Raw genomic sequence first — 26,608 nt, 5'->3', positions numbered from 1 at the left:
AGAATGGTCAATGGGTTACAAAGAGCGACCCTGGATGGAGAAAAAGGTGCGTGGGTTAGAGTTGATCAATGTTCCAATTGGTGGACTAATTAAGAGGAAACCAATGTATTACCTTATTGGCTGTAAGTTGAATTGCCTGATAATTTGTGCTTAATGCGGTTTTGCCGGTGACTAGGTGTTAACAGGCACCTAGTGTACAAAAAAACCTCAAATATGTGCAAGACAAGAAAGGGATTATACCGTAGGAAAAATCTGACAATAGTTACCTGATACGAGGGTTCTATATTTTTATCCTAGATCAGTACTTTGTTGATAAAGGGATCTTTGAACAGTAGAGCAAATAATTCACCTGGAGGGATAAAGAAGGTGAATAATAATTAGTTAGAGCAAGTGTATGTATGCTGACCAGTTCCACTTTATCATACCTTATGTGCCTGATGATTATTCACTTGGTGGCGGTTTATTCTTCCCTAGGTTGGCTTCAGTGTAGGTAATCTGCCACGGTTCTTTCCTAGTTTGAGGTAGTTCCTATGCGCTAGGTAGATAGAGGGACCCGGTTTGCCAATTGTCAGGCAAATGTTGCAAAGAGAATGGTCCTAGTGGTCACAGGAATAATGGGTGACTAATGTTGTTGCTGCAGGATAAAGGAAGAGACTTGTCAGGCAATTCCCGATATTCACTGCAGTGATCGCTACCAAAAACAACAGCATAGGTGCCCCGCTGTGACAGTCCCTTTGTTTGTCATCTTACCTCAGGCGAGATGCGGCGATAGTAATGCAGTGGATGTGAGGATTAATGAGCACCTTAGGAATATTAAAAATAAATTTATAGACCATCCCCTATCTAGACATTACACTATGAAACATGGGGGAAAAATCTATGGCACCCAAGTTATTTTTTTTACCACGTTCACTGAATGCTAAAACTGACCTGTCACCATTATTCTCCAGGTCATTACGAGTTCGTAGACACCAAACATGTATAGGTTCTTTTTTATTTAAGTGGTGAAAAAAAATTCCAAAGTTTGGGGAAAAAAAAAAAGGTGCCATTTTCCAAGACCCATAGCATCTCCATTTTTTTGGGATCTGGGGCCGGGTGAGGGCTTATTTTTTGCGCACCGAGCTGAAGTTTTTATTGATGCTATTTTGGGGTAGATCCGATGTTTTGATCGCCCGTTATGGCATTTTATTGCAATTTTGCGGCGACCAAAAAACGTAATTTTTTTCTCGTTACGCCGTTTACCGATCGGATTAATTCTTTTTTTATATTGATAGATCGGCCGATTCTGAACGCGGTGATACCAAATATGTGTATGTGGGGTTTTTTTTTTAGTATTTTATTTTGAATGGGGCGAAAGGGGGGTGATTTAAACTTTTATATTTTTTTAAACATTTTTTTTTTCACTTTTTGCTTGCATCTATAGTCTCCATAGGAGACTAGAAGCAGCACTCATTTGATCGGCTCTGCTGTATACAGGGGACGAGCAGATCCCCTGCATGCAGCAGAAATGGTCCTGTGCTATGAGCGCCGACCACTAGGTGGCGCTCATAGCGACCAGCTCATGACAACCACTGGTGTCTGCTGCAGACCTAGGGTTGTCATGACCACCCATCGGCGACCCGCGATCATGTGACGGGGTCGCCGATGGGCGGGGCTTAGGACGCTCTTCCGGAAGCGCGAGTTAAATGCCGCTGTCGGAGATTGACAGCGGCATTTAACATGTTAACAGCCGCGGGTGGATCGCGATTCCACCCGCGGCTGTTGCGGGCACATGTCAGCTGTAAGAATCAGCTGACATGTGCTCGGTTCAGTGCGGGCTCAGCGCCGGAGCCCTCACTGAACCGGGGGTGATGGCACAAGGCGTACTAATACGCCCTATGTCGTAAAGGGGTTAAATAAAATCTTTTATTGATTTTATCCCTACTCCTTCTCCTTTTTCCTTCATCCAGCAGCTCAGCGCGAATTATCTAATTTAGTATTTAACCCCTTGGACAATTGTGGTTTTGTTTACAATTCGCTGCAGCCCTGCCGGTCACACCTTTGGAGCGCCACTGTATTATCTTTCTTTGTTCTATAATATGGTTTTAAAATATTTGGTTGAATAAAATTATCATTTTTAAATACTTCTTAGCATATATCTCTTTGTTAACTCTGATAAAATTGAAATCTGGAGTTGTGAGGTGATATTCATTTTGAAGTGGTATGCGTTACTGCTCGGACATATGTGTTATTTGCCACATTGAACATTCAGCATAATTACTAAATTTCCCTCTTTTTAACATCTTCAGCCACATCTGAACCCATGTGTGGCTATACATCTGCAGTTCTTCCTCCCTCAGTCGCCTTGTTTGTGAGTGGGTATCAGCCTTAGGCCACGGCCTAACTATCAGTATTTGGTCAGTATTTTTTCTCATACTGCGCCACCGACCAGGGAGAGCTTGGAGGGGCATAACTAAGCACCCAACTGAGTTTTCACTAGACTAGACTTGGGCCCTGGTGGACGCCAGGTGCTACTCTAGGACAGATCCCGGTACTGCGGCAGCTGACCCCACGGGTCAGGACAGTAGAACGGACTAGGAGTCCAATGCAGTACCGGATACAGAGGATTTAGATGTAGCCGCTCGTTCAGATGGGATGGATACCGGAACTGGTACTGGCAGCGTGGGATTCAGGCTCTGGTACCGCCGGTGTGGTTTCAGTTTCAGGTACTGCCAGAGCGGTTTCAGGTTCCGGCATTTCCAGAGCGGTTTCGGATTCAGATGCCGCTGGAGTGGTTTCGGATTCAGGTACCACACAGTCAAGACGGGAACAGGAAAGCAGAACTGGTAATGGTACAGATTAAACTGGACTGGTACAGGGACCTGATCACTAGCTAGCAGCTTGCAGCCTGACTAATTACAATTGTTGCTCTGGCACCTACCAACAGGTGGAGGTTCCTTAAGTACTAAGTACTTCCCAGCTATAGGCTGAGTGCACAATAGGAGTGCGCGCACGGTCTCTTTAAAATACAAGTGCAAGCATGCGTGCCCTAAGCATGTTGCCTGAGGACCTGTGAGGCCGACCCTGACGCCAGAAACCACGGTGGAAGCAGGATAGTACGCAGGGCGGTGAGCATCTCGATGTCTCTGCAGAGATGCCGACCCTGGTGTTACAATACCTATCCCTCACACCCCCTCTTCTTCAAGCCTGCCAGGAATCTCTCCAGAAGAAGTGGAGCATGCATGTTCTCCTTGGATCCCCACAACTTCTCTTCGGGACTGAACCCTTCCAATCTACAAGAAAAAATTGTCTTCCCTCTCACCTTTTTCGTGGCCAAGATGTTCTCAACCTTGAAGACATTTTCAGCGCTGACTGGCGCAGGAGTGGTACCCAGGTTCTCAAAGTGGAGTCTGAAGACGACAGGCTTGAGCAGAGATACATGGAAGGAGTTGGACAAACGTAATGAAGCTGGGAGATTCAATTTGTAAGATACCGCGTTGATCTGCTTTAGGACCTCGAACTGACCGGTGAAGCGGGGACCCAACTTGTGAGATGGCATCTTCAGGAAGAAATATTTTGATGAGAGCCATACCTTATCTTCAGGATCGAAGGTTGGTGGATCCAGACGTCTCTTGTCTGCATGCATTTTTATCCGTTCAGAAGACCTTTCCAGAGTGGCTTTGGTATTCCTCCAGATCCTGGAAAATTCTTTATTGAGAGCATTGGCTGCAGGGAAACAAGAAGCGATTGACACCGGAAGGGGAATACCAGGCTGGTGACCATAAACAATGAAGAATGGTGACTTCGCGGAGGACTTGCTGACATGATTATTATATGAAAACTCCACCCAAGGTAACAGCTTGACCCAGTAGTCGTGATGCACATTCATTCAATGCCGCAGGAAGTTAGACAGGATATGGTTGACTCACTCCACCTGACCGTTAGACTGAGGATGGTATGCAGAAGAAAAATCCAAGACCACATTCAAGAGTTTACAGGTAGCTCTCCAGAACTTGGATGTAAACTGGATGCCCCTGTCAAACACCAATATGGAATGGAAAACCATGAAGACGGAAGATGTGCTGTATAAATCACTCAGTGAGCTTGGCAGCAGATGGGAGAATAGGCAATGGAGTGAAATGAGCAATCTTCGACAAACGGTCTACCATGACCCAAATGACAGAGCAACCAGAGGACACAGGGAGGTCCGTAATAAAGTCCATTACAGTGTGCTGCCAGGGAGCTGAGGGAACAGGAAGCAGTAGAAGCCGCCCGGACGGCAGATGCTTAGGAGTCTTGCTTCGAGCAGAGGATGGACAGGCAGAAACATACTCAAGAATATCCTTTCTCATCGTAGGCCACCAGTAATGTCGAGAAATGAGTTGTATAGTCTTCTTTTGCCTGGCATAACCTGCCAACTTAGATGAGTGCCCCCACTGTAGAACTCGCTTCTTTTCAGAGTGAGACTAAAGTCTTTCCTGGAGGAATCTGAGGCAAGTTGAAAGGAGCCACCGTGACCATCTTGGAAGACTTGATGATAAGTTGTCGTTCCTCCTCTTGGTCGGTGGGCACGAAGGACCTAGAAAGCGCATTCGCCTTGACGTTTTTGTCAGCTGGCCGGAAATGCTAGACAAAGTCAAAGCGAGCTAAGTGCAGCGACCATCTATCTTGACGTGGATTCAGCCTTTGTGCAGACTGCAGGTAAGCCAAGTTCTTATGGTTGGTGTATATATCGACCGGATGAAATGCCCCTTCGAGAAGGTAATGCCACTCTCCTAGAGCCAGCTTAATCGCTAGTAACTCTTGGTCGCTAATCAAGTAATTGCGTTCAGAAGGCCTTGGAGAAGAAACCGCTGGTGACCATTCACCCAGTGGAAGACTTATGCGTGAGAACTGCTTCTGCCCCAAAGGCTGAAGCATCACCTTCCAGGAAAAGCTGTTTATCGATTTTGGGTCTATGATGTACAGGAGCAGTGGGGAAGGCCTGCTTAAGGCCAAGTTCACACTATCAGTATGTGGTCAGTATTTCACATTAGTATTTGTAAGCCAAAACCAGAAGTGGGTGATAAATACAGAAGTGGTGTACGTGTTTCTATTATACTTTTCCTCTGATTGTTCCACTCCTGGTTTTGGCTTACAAATACTGATGTAAAATACTGACCAAATACTGAACATGTGAATGTGGCCTAAGGGTCAGAAAAGCTTTCTCAGACTCTGGAGTCCATACATTTTGGACCAACACTGTTACAGACTGGGTGATGGAACCACCGTGCCGTGACCCGAGGAGAGCCTGGAGGGGCGTGACTAAGTTCCACACCAAATCTGACCTCAGATGCATGGCAGCCAACGATACCGCGATCCGAGGAAAGCCGAGGGGGGCTGAACCAAGTGCTATACCAGGACTGACCTCGGATGCACAGCAGCTGACCCCCAAGGAACTGAAAGCTGGAACGCCCAAGAATGGGTAGACTTGGCAAGTACAGGCAGACACGGCAGGTATTGTGACTAGCATGGCTGACACACAGGTAGGCGGTGCTGGTGGGCACAGCTGATATACTGGCAGGCATGTGCTGGCGGGCATGGCTGGAATACTGGTAGGCAAGTGCGGGCATGGCTGATACGCAGGCATGCAGGTGCTGGCATGCACGGCACTGGGGACCTGAGAACTAGCAAGCATATTTGGAAACAGACTTACGACATTGCACAGGCACCTCCATGCAGGTGAAGGTGCTTTAAGTAGTAAGTGTCTCCCAGCCATTGGATGGGTCACTTTAGGACGTTGTTTGCGCAGCCCCTTTAAGAAGGAGGGAGCACAGTGCCCGGGGATCTGCGCGTCATGCGCATACCCCGGCCAACAGCAGACATGGAAGGAGATGGAAGTGTGGGACAGGGGAGAACGGCGGTGAGTTAGTCGGTGTCCCTGCCGGGGGAGAGAGGCAGCATGCAGGGACTCCAGCGCTACAGACACCCTTACGGTTCAGCGCTGAAATGAAGGCTGTTAGAGAGGAGAAATTAATAAACTGGCGGTAGTAGTTTGCAAATCCCTGGAAGCTCTGAATTGCCTGAACAGCATCAGGACCCTGCCACTTGAGAGCGGAAGACACCTCCAGATCCATTTTCAGACCCATATGCGAGATGATATACCCTAGGTAGGGCATGGAGGTCTGCTCAGAGACGCATTTCCCATACTTAACGAACAGGTGATTTTATCGAAGTCTTCGCAAAACTAGACGGACATTTCTCCTATGTGACGTCAGGTCAGGAGAGAAAACCAGGATATCATCAAGGTACACCACCACACAGGAGTAAAGGAGATCTCTGAAGACATTGTTCATGAACTCTTGGAAGACTGCTGGGGCGTTGCTGAGCCCAAATGGCATAACACAGTATTGGTAGTGACCGTCTCGAGTGTTGAAAGTGGTCTTCCACTCAGCTCCTTGGTGTATGCTCCTCTCAGATCCAACTTGAAGAAGATCCTGGCACCTCTTAAATGATCAAACTATTGCGGAATCAGAGGCAGTGGATATTTGTTTTTGATTGTGATCTGGTTGAGCCCTCTATAATCGATACACGGTTGAAGAGTACCATCTTTCTTTTTTACGGAAAAGAAGCCACCTCCAGCCGGAGAAGCAGACTTTCAGATGAATCCCCTAGCCAGATTCTTCTTTACATATATAGACATGGCTAGGGTCTCCGGTTCCGAAAAAGGATAGATATGACCTTGAGGGGGTGAGGATCCTGGGAGCAAATAAATGGGACAATTGTACAGTCGATGTGGGGGTAAAGTCTCCGCTTGTTTTTTGTCTAAGACATCTGCGTATGACCAGCAAGCAGCCGGCATACCTGACTGGATGGCGTCACCAGCTAGATGCACAGGAATCAAACATTTGTCATGGCAAGATTGTCCTCTTGGAGTACTTTTCGAGATCTCCAGTCTAGAACGGATTCATGAACACTTAGCCACGGAAGGCCTAGAAGAGGTGGATGCAACATCCCAGGAAGCACATGGAAGGCAATCTTCTCTGTGTGTAGGATTCCCATACGAAGCTCTACCTCCTCGGTGACCATATGGACGGCTTTGGACAGGATTCTTCCATCGACTAATGACACCAACCAAGGATTCTCAATGTGTCGGACAGGAATTTGGTACCGCTGTACCACTTCTTGCTGCATGAAATTTCCAGTTGCACTGGAATCTTGGTAAGCTGTTTCAACGAAACGTGAGCCTCCACAAGATATGGATATGGTCAGAACCGATGGTGTCACGCAAGGTGAGGGAAGGAACAAGTGGACAACGACGGGAAGAGGGGGATGGGAGCCCAACAACTAAGGAAAGGGGGAGTGGAGACCCCTAGGCAGATCTAATATCACCCTGACTACACCCCCTGATTATCCAACTCCAGACTGCCAAGGGTTAATCGAGTTTCTTTTTGCTTAGAAATCGAGGTACAGACCCCAATAAAATGTCCCTTTTTTCCACAAAAAAAACCATGCCCTTTTTCTTGCGGATCTCAGGGGAAACATACGACACAGAGGCACCCCCTAATTGCATGGGTTCATTCAACTCCACAAGTACTGGTTCAACCCCAGACCACCCCCACGGCAAAGGGGTATTACCCCGAAAAGAGGGCTCCGGAGAAGGTGGTCTCACCCACCTATCCCGAAGGCATCTATCAACACTTATAGCCAATGACATGGCAGCCTCCAAGGACTTCGGGGTTTCATACACTGCCAAGGCATCTTTCAACCTTTCAGTAAGGCCTTGACAAAATTGGCTTCTAAGAGCCAGGTCATTCCATTTGGTATCAGTTGCCCATCTACGGAATTCGGAGCTATACGTCTCCACTGACCGATTCCCCTGCTGAAGGTGAGGCAGCCTGGACTTGGCCAAGGAGATTGAGTCAGGATCATCATAGATGAGGGCTAGAGCACTGAAAAACCCCTCTACTGACTGGAGAAAAACAGAACCCTGTGGCAAAGACCCCAGGATTGAGGCTCTCCATGCAACATTGAGATCACAATCCCCGCACGCTGCTCCTCATCTCCAGAGGAGTAAAGACAAAGTGTAAAATATAATTTGAAAGCTTCTTTGAATACAAAAAACATGTCCCTACCTCCTGAAAACCTGTCCGGGGTTCAAGCTGGACCGGACTACCCGCAGAGTCCCCAACATTAGGAGTCTGCAGCCACTACCATAGCTGCTGAACTTCAGAGCGAAGGTCAGTGACAGCCTGTGCAGTTGCTCTGCCAGCATTGCAACGAGATTTATGATCCAAGGGAGAGAGGAAAAAAAAAACACACAGAAAAAAAAAACTATCAGTTTTTTTTTTTTTATGTATGGCTTGTGATAATGAGGAACGGTTGTCCTATGTCCTATGAGGAACGGTTGCAGGATTTGGGAATGTTTAGCTTGCAAAAAAGAAGACTGAGAGGAGACTTAATAGCTGTCTACAAATATGTCAAGGGCTGTCACATTGTAGAAGGATCATCTTTATTCTCATTTGCACAAGGAAAGACTAGAAGCAATGGGATGAAACTAAATGGGAGGAGACACAGATTAGATATTAGAAAAAACTTTTTGACAGTTAGGGTGATTAATGAGTGGAACAGGCTGCCACGAGCGGTGGTGAGTTCCCCTTCAATGGACGTCTTCAAACAGAGGCTGGACAGACATCTGTCTGAGATGATCTAGTGAATCCTGCTTTGAGCAGGGGGTTGGACCAGATGACCAAGGAGGTCCCCTCCAACTCTACCATTCTATGATTCTATGATAATGTCATGCAAGGTGAGGGAAGGAACAAGTGTACAACAACAGGATGAGGGGGGAAGGGAGCCCAACAAATAGGGAAAGGGCGAGTGGAGATCCCTAGGCAGATCTAATATCACCCTAACTACCCTATCGTCCCTAAATAGGTTCCGCACCTGTCGGCGAGCAGGAAACCTAATCCCTGAATGTCCCAAGAGCTAGGCCCTAGGTAGGGAGGGGACGGGGTGAACACTAGTCAGGCCCCACTGTAACTAAAGACAACAAGGTAAACAAAGAGGATACACTTAGCTTGAGAAGACACCAGAGAGATAACACCAACTGTCCTCCAAGGGAAGTCCAAGAAGAATCTAGTTTACTATTAGTACTCTAGGCATGGGCGGAGGAGCATAGAACTATAACCGGCGACTCTCTGGAGACACGGAGTATTTAACTACCCAGCAAGGGTGTGTCGATTAGCAGCAGAAGGTGGAGGTCGCTGCTGGGTCTTAAAGGGAGAAGGATATCACTACACTACAGAAATTAGAAGATCAAGAAGGCATCTGCAATGCCAAGCGCAGTGACCTTCTACAGCTAGATCCAGAGCGACTGTCTGTCACACTTGATACACCCGTGACAGGTGGAGAGGATTCACTTTCGCTCAGGGAGGGCTCTCCTACCGACCCTAAGCTTTGGAGTATCCCAACTTCTTGGAACACATACCGATCAGACGAAGCGGTTTCTTTTCACGTGTGACTCTCTAGAACGTTCCTGAAACCTGAGGTCGATACGGATGGTCAAGGAAATTAGGTCATCCAATGTGGCAGGAATATCTTGACTGGCCAGTTCATCTTTAATTCTTCCGGATAATCCCTACCAGAATACCGCCACCAGTGCTTAATTATTCCAGCCAAGTTCGGAAAACAGAGTGCGGAACTGGACTGCATATTGGCCTACAGTCAGACTAACCTGACGCAGCCTGAGAAGGGAAGATGAACCTGACGCCGCCTGAGGAGGGAAGATGCTGCAGAAGTGACACGGCCCGGCTCTTCTGAGACCTTTCAAAATACCTCCAGGAAAACCTGCAAATCTGAGCTCACTGGATCTCTCCTTCCCCATAGGGGATTGAGCCATGCCAGGGCCTCTCCTCCTAAATGAGACATCAAAAACGCAATTTTAACTTGATCCGAGGGGAACTGGTGGACCAGCAGTTCATAGTGCAGGGTACACTGGTTACTAAACGCACAGCATTGCTTGAGGTTCCCGTCGAAATTTGGCAGGCAGACAGAGAGCATGTCCTAAAGCATGAATTTCAGGCTGAGTAGTAACTGCCATGACTGCTGCAACTTGGACTGGAGCGACCGACATCGTCGCGTCCAAACGAGTATTCACTGTCCGCAGATAGGACAGAATTTTGTCCTGCTGATCACGTTGCCGGGACATCTCTTGGAATAACTCAGAGAGTGGAGAGGTTTTGGGATCAGCAGGGTCTATGGCCTGAGCAAACTGTCACCCTTTTGGATCATGGACCCACTGTGCCATGGACTGGGGAGAGTCTGGAGGGGCATAATTAAGTGCCTACCTGAGTTTTCACTAGAGCCCCTGATGGTGGGGTTAGATGTGGGCCCAGGTGGACGCCAGGTGCTACTCAAGGACAGATCGTAGTACCGTGGCAGCTGACCCCACGGCCGCAGGGCTGTGGAGTCGGAGTCGGTGCTCATTTTGGTGGAGTCGGTATAAAATGGACCGACCCCCCGACTCCTAAAATATATAATAAATTGGGTACAGTAGTTCAATGCAGAATGTGCTGAATATTTTTTCATAGGAATTTTGGAAAGTTATGAAATGTCCTATAAATGGCTGTTCTATTTCTGATCTAAGGCTACATTCACACACAGCGTTTTTGCTGCTTTTTTTGAGGATACGTTTTTCAGCTGCAAAAGCAGATCAGCTTTTTAAAAAACCGCATCACCTGAAAGGTTTTTGAGCTCATAGATAATGTTTTCAATAGCAAAAGCAGATTAGAAAAACGCCGCACAAACTGACATGCTCATTCTTTGTGAGGATCCGTTTTTGAGCCCAAAAACGGATCCTCACAAAACGATGCGTCTGAATGTCATATCTTGAAACCCATTGACTTTGCTGGGATGCCCAGAGTCACTGCATTTTACTGCAAAAAACAGATCCGCAAAAACGCTGTGTGTGAATCATGGCCGTAGCCAGCAAGGGGCTGGGGGGGAAGCTGCCCCCCCCCTAGAAGCAGGGGCACGCGCCTATCAAAACTCACTTGTATGCTGCAGTGCTCCCGTCCTGTATCGGGTCCAGACTGCATGGGGCAATCTCCCCTCCTCTGTCCTTTCTTGTGCCGTCTTCACCAGAGAGAGGAGTGGGAGGGGTGCCTGCCCTGCACAGGATCCGATTCCTGGGCCCCGAGCTGGAGAAAGTGAAAGTACTACTGCTCATCTCTGTCAGAGGAAGGTAACTAATGCTAATATTGTAGGTGATTATTATGTGCTCTCTGTACAATGTGTGAACTATATGTGCGATATGTGCAATGTACTATTTGCTGTCTGTAGCTGTCATCTGTCTATCACACACTATCTATCCCTCCATGTATTCATCTATCTATCTATCCATCCTTCCATCTATCCTTTCATTTATCCCTCTATCTATCCATCCATCCCTCTATCTATCTATCCATCCTTTCATCTATCCCTCCAGCTATCCATCCATATGGCTATCATCTACAGTTATATGAAAAAGTTTGGGCAACCCTATTAATCTTAAGCTTAATGTTTTATAAAAATTGGTGTTTTTGCAACAGCTATTGCAGTTTGATATATGTAATAACTGTTGGACACAGTAATGTTTCTGCCTTGAAATGAGGTTTATTGTACTAACAGAAAATGTGCAATCTGCATTCAAACAAAATTTGACAGGTGCATAAGTATGGGCACCTCACCAGAAAAGTGACATTGATATTTAGTAGATCCTCCTTTTGCAAAAATAACAGCCTCTAGTCGCTGGATGAAGGTATTTTTGACCATTCCTCTTTACAAAACAATTCCAGTTCAGTAAAGTTTGATGGTCGCCGAGAATGGACAGCCCTCTTCAAATGATCCCACAGATGTTCAATGATATTCAGGTCTGGGGACTGGGATGGCCATTCCAGAACATTGTAATTGTTCCTCTGCATGAATGCCTGAGCAGATTTGGAGCGGTGTTTTGGATCATTGTCTTGCTGAAAGATCCATCCCCTGCGTAACTTCAACTTTATCACTGATTCTTGAACATTATTGTCAAGAATCTGCTGATACTGAGTGGAATCCATGCGTCCCTCAACTTTAACAAGATTCCCGGTGTCGGCATTGGCCACACAACCCCAAAGCATGATGGAACCTCCACCAAATTGTACTGTGGGTAGCAAGTGTTTTTCTTGGAAATTCTGTGTTTTTTTGCTGCCATGCATAACGCCTTTTTGCATGACCAAACAACTCAATCTTGGTTTCATCAATCCACAGGACCTTCTTCCAAAAAGAAATTGGCTTCTCCAAATGTGCTTTTGCATACCTCAGCCGACTCTGTTTGTGGCGTGCTTGCAGAAACGGCTTCTTTCACATCACTCTCCCATACAGCTTCTCCTTGTGCAAAGTGCGTTGTATACTTGACCGATGACACCATCTGCAGCAAGTTGATGCTGCAGCTCTCTGGAGGTGGTCTGAGGATGGTCTTTGACTGATCTCACCATTCTTCTTCTCTGCCTTTCTGATGTTTTTCTTGGCCTGCCACTTCTGGCCTTAACAAGAACTGTCCCTGTGTTCTTCCATTTCCTTACTATGTTCCTCACAGTGGAAACTGACAGGTTAAATCTCTGAGACAGCTTTTTGTATCCTTCCCCTGAACAACTATGTTAAATAATCTTTGTTTTCAGATCATTTGACAGTCGTTTTGAGGAGCCCATGATGCCGCTCTTCAGAGGAGATTCAATCTTGGCTTCTATCTGTATATATATGCTTTTGCATGGGCAGATATTTTAGGGGTCTCGTGCACACACACCCACACAGCACGTTTTCTGACACGCTGTCGTAGCCAACCGCTTCAGAGTTTTTCATACGCCAATTAACATGAAGCTTAAATCAATAGACTCTGTTCTTTTGGCCTGTTGCACGCTTCAAAACTTTCTTCGTCGACGTGATGCAATTACGTACTGTCCGCCTGGCTTTGTGGACTCTGTGGACCGAGCCAATGGGGAAGTGGAGCTCGGTGAATAGCGTGCAAACGATCCTGCAATTGCAGGCCTTCAACCAGTGGGACATGACAGAAACACCCATGATGCGAAGACCTGCCGCGACAACTGCTGCCAGTATTTTAACGGTCCTGGTGCCCCGTCACACATAACGAGATCGCTAACGAGATCGCTATTGAAGCCAAGCCCTCCCTCCCTGAAGAGCAATGATAGCAGATAATTGGTAGATGTCCTATAAATGAATTAAAAATGGAAACTCATTTGAGACCCCAAACAATACCTACTTCGCTAAAGATGTCTGATTTGTTCAAAGTGGAGTCACAGCCGGAGAACGCTGGTGGGATCTGAAAAAACAAGGACGCAGTAGCGACCACCAATCAGGGACGATGAACGCAGAAAAGTCCAATTTATGCACCTCAATGTGTCTCAGTTCTGAATCGCTAGCGAGGTCATTGACAAGGTGTCAAATACAGCGATGCACACTGCCCAGCGGGAGTGCAACGACCCAGGAATGGTCCAGGAAGCTTTGTAACGATCAGCGATCTCACAGCAGGGGCCTGATCGTTGCTACCTGTCAGACATAACGAGATCGCTAGCGAGATCGCTATTGTGTCACCAAAACGTGACTCATCAGCGATCTCGCTAGCGATCTCGTTATGTGTGACGGGGCCTTAACACTCCTTTTTTTTTAGCACCAGTCAGGTACACCTCATAGCTGCCCAAAAGGACACCCAGGACAGGCATTGCTCGTCTTCAGTAACACATCAACATCAATTGATAGTTGGAATAAATAGACTGCATTCACCACATCTTCTTAAGGTGCAGGCTTTATTTTCAAGTGTAGGGGTGTGCAGTATGAGGTTCTGCAGCAGCTGAGGTGTGCAGTATGAGGTTCTGCCCCCCCCCCCCCTAATTTTGATCCTGGCTACGCACAATAGGAGTGCGCACACGGTATCTTTAAAATACAAGAACTGCACGCATGCGTGCGCTCTAAGCGTGCTGCCAGAGGACCTGTGAGGCCGACCCTGATGCACAGGAGCCGTGCCCGTGGCGGAAGCAGAAGAACAGCCAGGGCGGTGAGTACTATAACCCTCTGTAACACAGGTGTTGCAGAGGGTTGAAATTCCCTTCCAAATGGCTGAGTTAGCTGAGCATGCACCATGATTTTGACTGACACCTCTCTGATACATTACAGTATGTTCAGCTAACCTTCACTGGTGATGTGTCCCTGTCCATCTATTTACCCTGTCTGAGGAAACACGTTGTAACCCAGGGTGATTGTGAGGATTTTAAGGTATATTTATAGCTCTGCTTTGAATCAAGAGTCATTTTAATGTTTTCCTTGGTGTCCGCCATAATTAATAGCAATGTTCAGCTCTCTTTTCTATCAAATGGAAATTTCTCTAAACCTTTTCTTATCCTCAGGTTCTATTTATGGTAAATTAACTTTATCAATTGTGATTTTTTTTTTTTCATCACTATGGTCTCTCTCTACAATAATAGGTATATTATACATTAATTATTATTTATTGAGTTATACTTTTGTCAGCATAAATAATTTTTATATTGTTATAATTGTATTGCACATTTTATCATTCATCTGATCAACCATACTTGAAATTTTTGCATGGTATTCATGTGATTTTTTTTTGTAAAATAAAAAAGTTACAGCTCTCAGAATATGGCGATGCAAAAACAAATTAATTTTTGTAAAATATTGTTTTTAGTCTGTAATAGTAGCATAAAAAAGATACAAATCTGCTATCGCTGTAATCGTACTGACCCTTCGAACAAATTGGTCTTATCACTTTTACCACACGGTGAACCGCCCAAAAGAAAATATATATAACAATAACTGAATTTGTTTTTTTTTTCATTTTGTGTCTGAAAAATCTGAATAAAAAGCAAACAAAAAACATTGTGTCCCAAAATCGTACCAAAAACATCTTATCGTGCAAAAAATTAGCTCACTTGCAGCTCTGTTTGCCAAAAGATAAAAAAATTACAGCTCTCCGAATATGGTGACAAAAAATATATTTTTTTATAAAAAAGTATTTTTACTGTGTGATAGCAGGAAAACCTAAAAAAAAAACAATATAAATCTGGTGTCGCTGTAATCGCACCGACTCAAAGAATAAAGCTATTTTATCACTTACACCGCACGATGAACCGCGCAAAAATAAGAACTATTCTTGTACTGCTGTCTTTTTATCCTGCGCTTTCCACTAAGCCTAAAAATATGGACACCACCGGAGCAGACGCCAAACAGACTCCGAAGTGTCTCCATCTGCCTCATTAGAGTGTGTCAAAGGGATACTGTGACAGAGAGGGGCCATAAGATTGAGGCGTCTGGTTACATGAACCCCTGCACTGATTAGAGCTGCTTCACCTTCCTATGGGCAGTGCAGGTTTTCCTTGATCTGTTATTGGAAGGGTTAATCCGTTTTCTTTATCTCCTGGAGCTCTCCATACTGAATTGTCTCAGCTGTTCTGTGTTGGCCACTTCCCTTTGGTATATTTGCTCACCATTTGCACTTGGGAGTTGCCAGTGATAGTTTACCACTACCTGATTTGGAGTTGAAGGAGAAGTTCAGTGTTTGGAGTAGGCGGTTGGAGTGTTTTTCAGGAGATTTCTGCATGGAGTTGGTTTGTGTGTTTATCTCCCTATTTTATACCCATTTGGTTTATCCCTCCTATTCCTCTCCTGATTCCCACTCGGTTGTTTTGTGAGTGTATTTATATGATTGCAGTTTTATTTTATCCCCGTCTGTTTACCCCTGTCTGTCTGGTTTGTGTTATTCTATACACTTCTGTCCCATACCTCCCTGGGTGGGGGAGGGAACAGAAAAGAGTTTATATAAAAGCATAGCAAGGTATGAGACCCCGGCGCCTCCACCATCTGGGGTAACCTGGGGGACAGGGATAGCCTAGAGTTCCAGTAGCTTGAGGGACAGAGTAGGTGCCCATTGTCCATTGCAATTACCTGACAGAGTGGTTCTGTTGGGTGTTTCGTCTGAATCACATTTTTGTGGGATTTATACGGAAACCCCAATGTAATGTGCTCAGCCTAGAACACAAGAATGTGATCCGAGCCTTATACTCAAAAAATGTTATGTACCCCACTTCTTCTGCACAAAACCAGACCCCACTTAGGTTCATCATCTGTCACAGGAAATATAGGAGTTCCAACGTTACTGGTAGAACAAAGACTCTAGAAAAGCTACATGGCTACCACCCTTCCACCCCTTCAAATAAAATCCTGTGAAATCAGCGCTCCCAAATCAAAAAGCCCCATTCATTCTGAGCCCCACTGTGTCTAAACCACAGTAAGCTGCCACATGTTTGGCATTATTGTAGTGGGGAGCGCCCAATAAATAATTTATGGGGTGCATATCTCCTGAAGCACAAGCACAATGTACTGGAGTATTTCACTGTACAGGGGCTCAATGTGTGGGCACTGGTATATTTGCAGTTCGCCAGAATAAAGCATGATATACAAAATAGATGTTACAAAATAGTCACTGCCATGAATTAATTAATTGAGAGGTGGAATTTCTACAATGGGGTCACTTTTGTTTTTTTTCTGCTGTTCTGGCACCTTAAGGTCTCCGCAAATGTCGCTCGCAAACTATTATAGCAAAATCTGTGCTGCAAAATAGCGCTCCTTCCTTCTCAGCCCTGACTTGTGGCCTAACAGTAGTTTCCGATGACATATGGGCATCACCGAGTTCGAGAGAAATTGCGCAATCAATTATGGGGTTCAGCTTCACCTATTAACCCTTGTGTAACTGACAAATTTGCAGCAAATAAATTACATTTTTAACACTAACATGTTATATTTCCACGTCCCAATGTTAGAAAATTCTGTGAGGCACCTGTGAGTTCAAAATACTCACTACAAACCTAGATTAATTCCTTAAGCAGTGAAGTTTTTAATATGGGGTCACCTTAGGGGATTTTTGCTGATCTGGCACCTCAGGGGCTCTGCTAATGGCACCCACAATTTATTCAAACGGAATCTGCGTTCTAAAAGCCAAGTAGCGCTCCTTCCCATCCGATTTCTGCTGTGTGCTCAAATAATAGTGTACAACCACAGATAAGGTATCGCTTTGTTCTGGAAAAATTGCATAACAAACAGTGTGGTCCATGTTCTTCTATTACTCTTCGTGCAAATTATAAATTTGGTGCTAAAACAGTATTTTAGTGGAAAAAGTAATTTTTTTTTTTTTTTGCATCTAAATAAAGTTAGAAAGTTTTGTGAATCACCTGTAGGTTAAAAATGCTCAGTACACCACTACATTTCATTGAGGGGTCTAGTTTCCTAAATGGGGTCACTTTTGGGGGTGGGGGTTCTGATGTTTGGGCATGTCAGGGGGTCAAGAAATGCGACGTGGCATTCACAATCTATTCCAGACAAATTTACGCTCCAAAAATTTCTGAGCTCTGCCATGTGTCACAGCAGTTTTTTTTACGATCTATGGGGTAGTATCGCATTTAGGAGAAATTGCGTAACAAATTATGTGGTCTGATGTCTCCTATTATCCATTGTAAAAATTACAAATTTGAGGCTAAAACACAACATTTTAGCGGGAAAAAAATGTATTTCTGTTTTCACATCTATATTTTAAAAGTTCTGTGAAGTACCTATGGTTTCATCATGCTCAACACAGCGATAGATTAATTCCTTGATGGGTCTAGTTTCCAAAATGGGGTCACTTATGGGTGTTTTTGCTGATTTGGTACCTCAGGGGCTCTGCAAATGAGACATGGTGTCTGCAATCTATTCCAGCCAAATTTATATTCCAAATACCAAATGTCACCTATTCCCTTCTGAGTCCTGCCATGTGTCCAAACAGAACTTTTTGACTACATGTGGGGTATCGTTGTGCTCAGAAGAAAGTGGTAAACAAATTGTGGTGTCCACTTTTTCGTGTTTCCGCTTGCAAAAGTGAAACATTTGTGTATAAAGCAACATTTTTGTGAAAAAAATAAAAATTTTAAAAATGAAAATTTTAACTATTACAACCTAATGCTATCAAAATCTGTGTAGTACATATGGGTTAAAAATGCTCAATATTCCCCTAGATAAAATCCCTAAAGGGTGTAGTTTCCAAAATGGAGTCACTTATTGGGGATTTATGCTGTTTAGGCACCTTAGGAACCCTGCACATACAACATGGCGCCTGCAATTTCAGCCAAATTTGTGTTTCAAAATTGATATAGTGCTCCTTCCCTTCCGAGCCCTGCCATTTGTCCAAACAGAAGTTTCTGACCATATATGGGGTATCAGCATGCTCAGAAGAAACTGGGTAACAATTTTTGTCCATTTTCTTGTTCTATTCCTTGTGAGGGTACGCTTACACTGGCGTTTAACACTGCTGACTGCTATCCTATGTTTTATTGCATCGCAATCCTCGGACTGCCCATCTGCTCTCCTGACCTGAGAGTGACAGCTGCATAGAAATTCATGTTGTCACGCTCATGTCAGGAGAGCAGACAGCTAGTCTGAGGATTGCCATGCGATCCTTGGGCGAGTAACTCAGCAGTCTGACTGAATCAGTGACGCCGGTCAGGATTGGTGGGTGGGATTGTGGGTGGGGGAAGAGGTGAATATTAATTTTGCATTTACATGCACTTCTGGCAAGTCAAGCATATGTAAATACCAAATGAATATTCACACCTTCCCCCGCCCATAATCCCACCCACCCCTCCCGGCCAGCATCACTGATTGGATGCAGTCAAACTGCTTCATTACTCACCCGGGTATTGCATCGGGCAGATGTTGCAGTATAGTGGATGGTATTTCTAGAAATCCCATGTCCACTATGCATGCATCTGAGGCTGCGGATCACCCGTGGACACTGACATGCCGCTCGTCTTTCAGGACCGCAGCATGTCAAATTCACTTGCGGAGTCGCTAGTCTCCGCAACAGAAATTTGACCACTAGAATGTATTGAATGCGGTAAATCCACATGGTTCAGTGAACACATGCGGATTTACCTGTGTTCAATATAAAGCAGCGTTTTTTACGCAGTGAAAATATGCTGCGTACAAAGCACTGCTACGTCTGAATCGTGGGCACATAGCCTAAAATTTTTAAAAAAATGGCGTGGGCTCCCACATCATTTTCATAACCAGCAGAGGGAAAGCCAACCACTGGGTGCTTGTGACGCCAGGTGTGAGTGCAACACAGCGAGTCACGCCAGGTGTGAGTGCAACACAGAGGGGAAAGGGAGCCCAGACACAAGGGAAAGGGGGGAGAGGTGGCCTCCTAATCTGTACTAGCGTCACCCTGTCTCCCCCTAACGTCCCTATACAGACTCCGCAGCTGTCGCCGATCACGTGCCTCGCCCTACTATCCCTGGCGTAAGGCTATAGCTGGGGGTGGAAGGAGATGAGCACTAGTCAACCTCCACTAGCACTCTAAAGACAAAAGGGAAAGACAACACAGGGGAACAACAACTCCGTTTTAGAAGAACTCCAACAGGGCACACGTCCTCAAGTCTCCAGAGAGGACGTGGTGCTGCTTCAGCCAAGTTCCAAGTAGAAATGAGTATAATCGGCGACGCCCACCTAGAAACACCAGGTATATATACACCCAGACTAAAGGGAGGTAGTCGCGGGGTCCTAAACACAGCCTCCTATCTAGGCAGCTGTCTGCATTGCCAAACGTGGAGATCTCCTGCAAACCACTACAGGGTGACTGTCTGTCACCTCTGACACACCCGTGACAGGGCTGATATTACTAGCCGGGGAACGGGCCATTAGCCAAAAATTTTCCTGGCTATTAATAACAGCCCACAGCTATTTGCTTATCCTTTACTGGCTAGATTACAGGGGGACTCCAGAAAAAAATTGACATAGGGTCCCCCTATAAAATCTAAGCAGCTGTGGCAAGTGGAGTAATAGGGTTGGGGTTCATGTCAGCCTCTTGTATTGGCGGCTGACATGAAGCCCAGGTTAGTAATGGAGGGCATCTATAAGACGCCCCCATTCCTAACCCCGTAGTAAGGTTTTTTAAATAAAGACATGGCCAGAATAAAGTATGTTATTTAAATAAAATTGCACACGGTTTTAATCATTTATTTAAAAATAAAAACACTGTTTACTTGCCTAACGCCCAATCCCCGAAGCCCTTGTCTCCTGTAAGAAACCAAAAATTAAAAACAACAGTATCCCTCACCTGTCCGCCGTCATGATGTAATCCACAGTGTCCCACGACGATCTGGGTCACTTCTACAGCAGCCACATCAGCAATCACTGATGTGACTGTTGTAGAAATAGCTGAGCTGCCGGGAGTGAAGTCACTTGAGTTCAAACAGCTGAAGATCAGCTGAGAGCTCCTGTGACCTCACTTACTGCATCAGTGTTGCGTGGGAAAATTCTCATGCAGCACCGTTGTCGTAAGTGAGGGCAACGGAGCTCTCAGCTGATCTTCAGCTGTTTGAACTTGTTAACCTCAGTGCAGGCAGCTCAGCACTATACACTGCATAAATCAGCATGTCGGCGTAAATCAGCATGACACCAGTAGTCCTGCCCTGTCAACAGGAAAAGAAACTGCTGCTCTAATGACAGGTAGCAGCTGTCAATCTTCATTAAACGCAAATAGTTTGATTTCTGAGTTCAAACCTCTAGGTTTTAGAGAGTCAAACATAAAGATCCATTTACTCTCAACCTGAGACATTTGTTTCAGGCAGTCACCTTTCCGCCATTGTTTTGGCACTTTTTGTATAGCTGTCACCACAGTACCTGCTATGGAACCCCCATGTTTTTCAGCATAGTGTTTTGAAAGTGGGTGTCCGTCAAACTTGTTGGTGATTTTCCGTAGGTGTTCATTAATACGCGTGTTCATGGGGTGTTTCTCAACCAGGAAAAACTTCTAGGGCTCCCATCCTGACTATCTTCTCTCCTCCCATTGCTTTTAGCCTACTAGCCACCTTTAAAAACAATGATTTTTAACTTCTTGTAACCTACGTATTTAATAAAATTGGACAATTTTAACATCTTCATTGTTATTTCTTGCCACATACCCTATACGCTAGCGCAAGTTGTTTTATATAAATTCCCCATTAGTATGTAGTTGTAGTGTGGCAGGAAACCCACACAGATATGGGGAGAACATGCAAACTTCTTGCAGATGTTGTCCTTGGTGGGATTTGAACCCAGGACCCCAACGCTGCAAATAACAGTGCTAGCCACTGTGCTGTAATACACATTTAAAGGAAATCTCTCAGTAGGATAAACCCTCCTAATCCGTCTATATGGGCATGTAGGTCATAAGAATCTGAATAAAATGATACCTTCATATCTGCGATCCAATTTCTTATTAAAGAGATAATCATCCTGTCATTTATTTTTTAGATAGTCATGTTCCAAAATCTGTTACAATCTGCAACACTGGAAAAAAAACTATATTTTAGATTTTCTTATTTTTATTTACATTCTTTTAAAATAAGTGAGCCTAAAGGGAGAGGTATAATTAAAACCTTTTACATTTATTTTTTTTAATTTTGCGTCTTACCCAGTTATGCCCTGTAAAATAAAGTATATGAATGTGAACTGAACTTTGTAATTCTTTTATCTGTTTCAGGCTCTCCTTTGATTTCTTCTGGATTTCACACTCAAAAGTGACATGTTTGCCTGCTGCAGAGCTACAAAGCGGTAAGTTGAAAGCTGATCTGAATAATTCATATTCCATACAACTGTGGAGACTCACATCTAGTGACACATCACTGACCTGAAGGTGACTCCCGGAATAAGCACTCCCAATAAATATAAACCTTTCCCTTCAGTCCCCGCAACTACTAGCTATGATTTTTATTGAGCTGTTGATCAAGATCAATAAGAAAATGGAAGACCATAACAGTTTTTGGGCCGTGTAAATAGACCTTAAAGGGATAACTGTTGAATCTAATTATTTATTCATGCACATGTATTTTTTTTTTAGGCTTTGTTGGGGTAAGCTCCTGTATATTCATCTGGTCCACGCCAGGTCCCTGTCTGGTGCTGATGCTGTCAATGCCTTAAGGCCATTCTATTTTGCTGTGCACCCGGATTTCTTTGGTCAGCACCCAAGGGAAAGAGTAAGTTTTATTTCACACAACCATTAGGTTTCTCTATGGTAATGTGTAATCTGGAGAACTGCGCTCCTATACATCTTTTATTTTTATCAAAAGGAGAATTAGATTTCTGAGAAAGTAAGTGTTAAGGAATGTTGATCCAATCCTTACTCTCTATTAATGTGCACCTTTTGATCCATTCATTTTCTTTAGGACATGCTTTAACTTTGCTCCATTCAAAAGGAGCTGTTTAGTTCTTGGGATCTTAACGGGACCCAGTTGTCAAATCTCGAGTGATCAATAAATTATGGAGAAAGTAGTGTGAGACCCATCAGGGTCCACAGAAAATCAGCTCACACATGGATAAATGGATCCCTAGTGCACAGACGATCTTGTAGTATTGCAAGGTTCCACCATGAAGAAAACATGTAAATCCAGCAAAGGGTCCAATAAAAAATTCTTCTTTATTTAAAGTCCAATAAAATCCACAAATGGTATGCAATGAATAAGGACATCAGTTAGAAACGCGTCTGCGGTTATTGATATTTGTGGATTTTAATGGACTTTAAATAAAGAAGAATTTTTTACGGTACCCTTTGCTGGATTTACACGCTTTCATCAATAAATTATCCCCCATCAATAACCAATATAACCCATTTATGGCACTGACAAATGATTTTGTTGCAGAATTTTTGTGACTGAAAATCGATTCCGTATATTTGATTGGGGTTGTTTCAGATGAGTGGGCCAGTTTCAGAACTGTTTACAACAAAATCTGCACCCTGGGAATTCTCCTTAAGGCCACGTTCACACGTTGAGTATTTGGTGAGTCTTTTACCTCAGTATTTGTAAGCCAAAACCAGGAGTGGGTGATAAATACAGAAGTGGTGATGTATTTCTACTATACTTTTCCTCTGTTCCACTCCTGGTTTTGGCTTACTAATACTGAGGTAAAAAACTGACCAAATACTCAATGTGTGAACGTGGCCTTAGGGTCATGGAAAAAGAAATTACACTATGATCCTGTGTTGCTGGGCTTAAATATCAATTATGTGGTCCTCACTAGCCTTAATGAACAAACAACCTTACAGTGTCTACAAAATAGCACATTCAAAATAGCTTTTTGTTTGTTTGTTTTTAGGGTTTTTTTTTCATAACAAATAACTTTCAGAAAAAATAAGTACAACCAATTTAGTTACATATAAAACCAAAATAACGTAAAACAAATGTTTTTTTTTTTGTAGAATTGTATCTGTCTCCCTTATTGCTTTGGAGTAATATTGTCTCACCCTTGCCTTACATCATTTCTAGTGGAACTGAACATGCGATCACTTGATGCTAATACCTTCTACTGAAATAGCCCCGTATTTGATCTCCTATTAAAGGGGTGGTCCGAAGGCGAAATCAGTTTCCTCCTATCTATTTGATACCATAATCTAAGCTATTTTCTAATATACTTGCTTTGAAAATTCCCTACTGTTCCCTAACTACACTATCTAACTGCTATTGTCCACTCTGTTGTCATCTTAGATGAATAGTAATAAGCTGGCACCAGAGATGTGTCCGAATACCGAGCAAAGACCAGTGACGTCACCTGCGGGGGCGTCACTGGTCATCTTCACGCCAGATATTCTGCTGCCGACTTATTACTAAGCCAACAACAGAGTGAACGCTACGCACAGGGGACAGCGCACAGGAGACAGAGCAGGGACCAGCCCCTGAAATAAGTGTCACTGATGCCACTTCATTTCAGGGAGGGGAGAAAAGCTGTGACAGTGACTGCATCCTCTGCCTACCAATGACTCTTTGTTTGAGTATCCCAGCATGCACTGAAATTCTCAAACAAAGCCTCATCAGAAAGGAAGTAGGGGAAAAAAATACAATGGCAATTAGATAGTGTAGATAGGGAACGGTAGAGAATTTTTAGAGCAAGTATATTAGAAAATATCTTAGATTATGGTATCAAATAGATAGGGAGTTAGAAGGAAAATGATTTTGCCTTCAGACCATCCCTTTAAGTCCTGTCTGTGACAGGGCCTTATAGACACCCAGCTGGTGGACATCCCTTCTGTACCCCTCAGTTGTTTTGCTGAAGGCTGATGTGGTGACAGGGTAACCCCCCTGTTTGTCTAAAAGCTTAGATGCTACAACTGAAACTTGATTATGCTCCATTGATTCTAGAACAGTTTTTTTTCTTTTTCTTCTGTGCCCCTTTTTTCTAACAATGGTGTCACGCACCCCCTGTGGCCATGGGGTACCCGGTAGCCGGGCCGATCGGTGCTGGGGATGTCACGGTGGCAGTGACCCGGTCCATGGCCCCGGGCGGTCAATTAATTAAAGAAGTAAAAGGGGAATAAAGTTTTTAGAGATAATGTTCATGACGCCACCTGTGGTATGCGGCTATATGGAGCCGTCGCTGCGGTGCAGATCCTCTGGAGCTGATGGTGACACAGCAGAGTTGGTTCAGCTCTCCACAGGCAGAGCTAAGCTCCATGGGCAGTAGATGGTGATTTTATGAGATAGATGTTGTTGGTGAGGTGTAATGCAGGTGATGGCACAGCAATTATTCAAGGACACAGTGGGGTGCAATCTTCAGGTTTTACTCACAGTTGTTAAGTTCCTCAGGTTACACTTTCCAGATTATAACCACCCACGTCGTCCTGTGTCCTCCGGGGTAGTGATCCAGCAAACTCTCAGGTATTTCAGGAGCACTTGGATGGGACCCCGTTCTATGTACTGTTCCTGGTTGTCTCACTGCGCTGGCTCTCACCCTACTGCCCTGCGCCTCACAATCAGTGTCCCAAGCCAGTGGCCTCTGGCCTTGTCAGGCGACTTGCTCTCAGTCCCCTGGACCCTATGTGGCCACCTTTTCAGCGATATAATTGTGGGTTTTGGCTGCAACACCTTGGAAATGCTGCAGCATCCGGTTTGATAGCTGAGCCTGGTTGTTCTCCACTAGTCTGGGGCCGGTCCCCTTCTGCGGCCTGATCCCTCCACGTCAATGTGAATTCGGGTGCACTGGTGGCTTCCTGCACTCACCATGCCCCTGGGATCCCCTCTGTCTCTGGAGCCTTCCCTCTGCTCCCTTCCTCTCTCACTCTCTCTCCTGGGCCTCTCAGACTAGGCCCGACTCCTCTCTCTCCTGAGCAGGACTGGCTGCTTCTAGATGGTTCCATTCCTTCTTATACTCCTTCTGCATGTGCTACCCTGATCTTCTTCCTCCACCCACCTCCTCTACCTAGTTCCACCCTCCAGCTAGGGACCAGGGACTGTGCTCTCCCTTAGGAGCAATCTCGCCCTTCCCTACTGAAGTGGAGTGTAATGGATGTGGGTGTGTGGGTCCCTGGTAGTACTCCGTCCTTACCTGAGAGTGGGGTACCACACCTCTGGGTGAGATGCAGTACCTCTGTGGCAACTGGACCCGCAGGAGTGCCACAGGTGCATATTTTTCAACGAACTAGGCGCATGCCACAGAACTTCTTTATGGCCGTTTGCTTTCTATCATCATTTTCTCTGCATCTGTATTACCGGGGAGTATAACTTTGGAACAGAGGGGCAAAGAAGGAAAAGATAACATGTACTAGATTCAGTGGAGCAGCAACAATTGGAGGAGGTACTTGGTTTATATTAAATAATGTAGTCAAAGGTCTTCTTTAAGCTGTTGGAGAGATGGCCACATATTAGGTGTCAGGAATTTTCTGTTATAAAATGGGTCATCATTGTCTCAGTGACTGCAGTTGTGCTACGTCCCATGGCCCACCACTATGACTGACAGTATTTAGTGTTTGTGGTGCACTGTATATGTTTTTTTACTAGTGTTTTGTACAGCGCATGATAACCAGACATCTCCAGCTTGGTCCAAAGCAGGTTGTGTCAGAAATGTTCTAGTTTGAGATGCAATTTTCAAACTAAAGTCGTATTTCTTTTGGGAAGAAGCAGCTTTCTCCTAGCCCCCCGTCCATGAAAGTTTTTTTTTGTTAATTAAATAAAGGAGATTGTAACCCCAAGCTAAATATCCTTGCACTGATAGGATTCAACAACCGATGAGAAGAAAAGTGCTAAGGTAAAATTAAGGGCCGTTGGTGGGTGAGCCTGTACCTACTTCCTTGATTATATGTCCTGATTATATGCATTTTTGCATTTTTTTTATATCTGCTGCGTGATCATATATATATATATTTATTCTATATATGCACCTTGACACTTACCTTTTATCTATATTTCGATACCATTTTTTACACATGTTTACTGTAGTTGGATATCCAGGTGCATACACTTTTTGCCTGTTCACCATTTCATGCAATCTTGCAACTCATGGTAGCTCTTTTCCCCTGTTTGACTTTCTATAGCTGTATTTACTATGTTCGATATTTTTTTCTCTTTTTCCCTGTTTTTTCTAACATTCATTAATAAAGATTTATCAGTAGATCATTTGTATTTAACTTTGTCCTAGCACTTTTCTTCTTATCGGTAGTTGTTTTTTTTTTTTAGTATGTTTAATTTAAAAAAGAAATAAACGAATAATAAATACTTCTCTGAAACCTGTGCTGTTTTTTTTATGTTACCAGAAGTGATTTGCT

At 44.5% G+C, this 26,608-nt stretch overlaps 1 protein-coding gene across 3 annotated transcripts in view; it reads left to right on the top strand.

Moving 5' to 3' along the window:
- TCAIM (T cell activation inhibitor, mitochondrial) overlaps window positions 1-26,608 on the top strand; it is a 117,374-nt gene that overhangs the window by 42,957 nt on the left and 47,809 nt on the right. For all 3 annotated transcript variants that reach the window (XR_012320066.1, XM_073678044.1, XM_073678045.1), the window contains exons 2-3: window positions 21,560-21,630; window positions 21,917-22,052. Coding sequence is in view for 2 of the 3 variants with exons in the window: in XM_073678044.1 (XP_073534145.1) it covers window positions 21,602-21,630; window positions 21,917-22,052 (165 nt within the window). In the remaining variant the exon portion in view is untranslated. The remainder of the gene's footprint in view (window positions 1-21,559; window positions 21,631-21,916; window positions 22,053-26,608) is intronic.

This window comes from Phyllobates terribilis, unplaced genomic scaffold (assembly GCF_046119375.1).
Source record: "Phyllobates terribilis strain yellow unplaced genomic scaffold, ASM4611937v1 Scaffold_4__5_contigs__length_816908805, whole genome shotgun sequence".
Classification (NCBI taxonomy): domain Eukaryota; kingdom Metazoa; phylum Chordata; class Amphibia; order Anura; family Dendrobatidae; genus Phyllobates; species Phyllobates terribilis.
The sequence above is the reverse complement of the archived record's forward strand: the minus strand, read 5'-3'. Positions and strand labels throughout refer to the sequence as shown.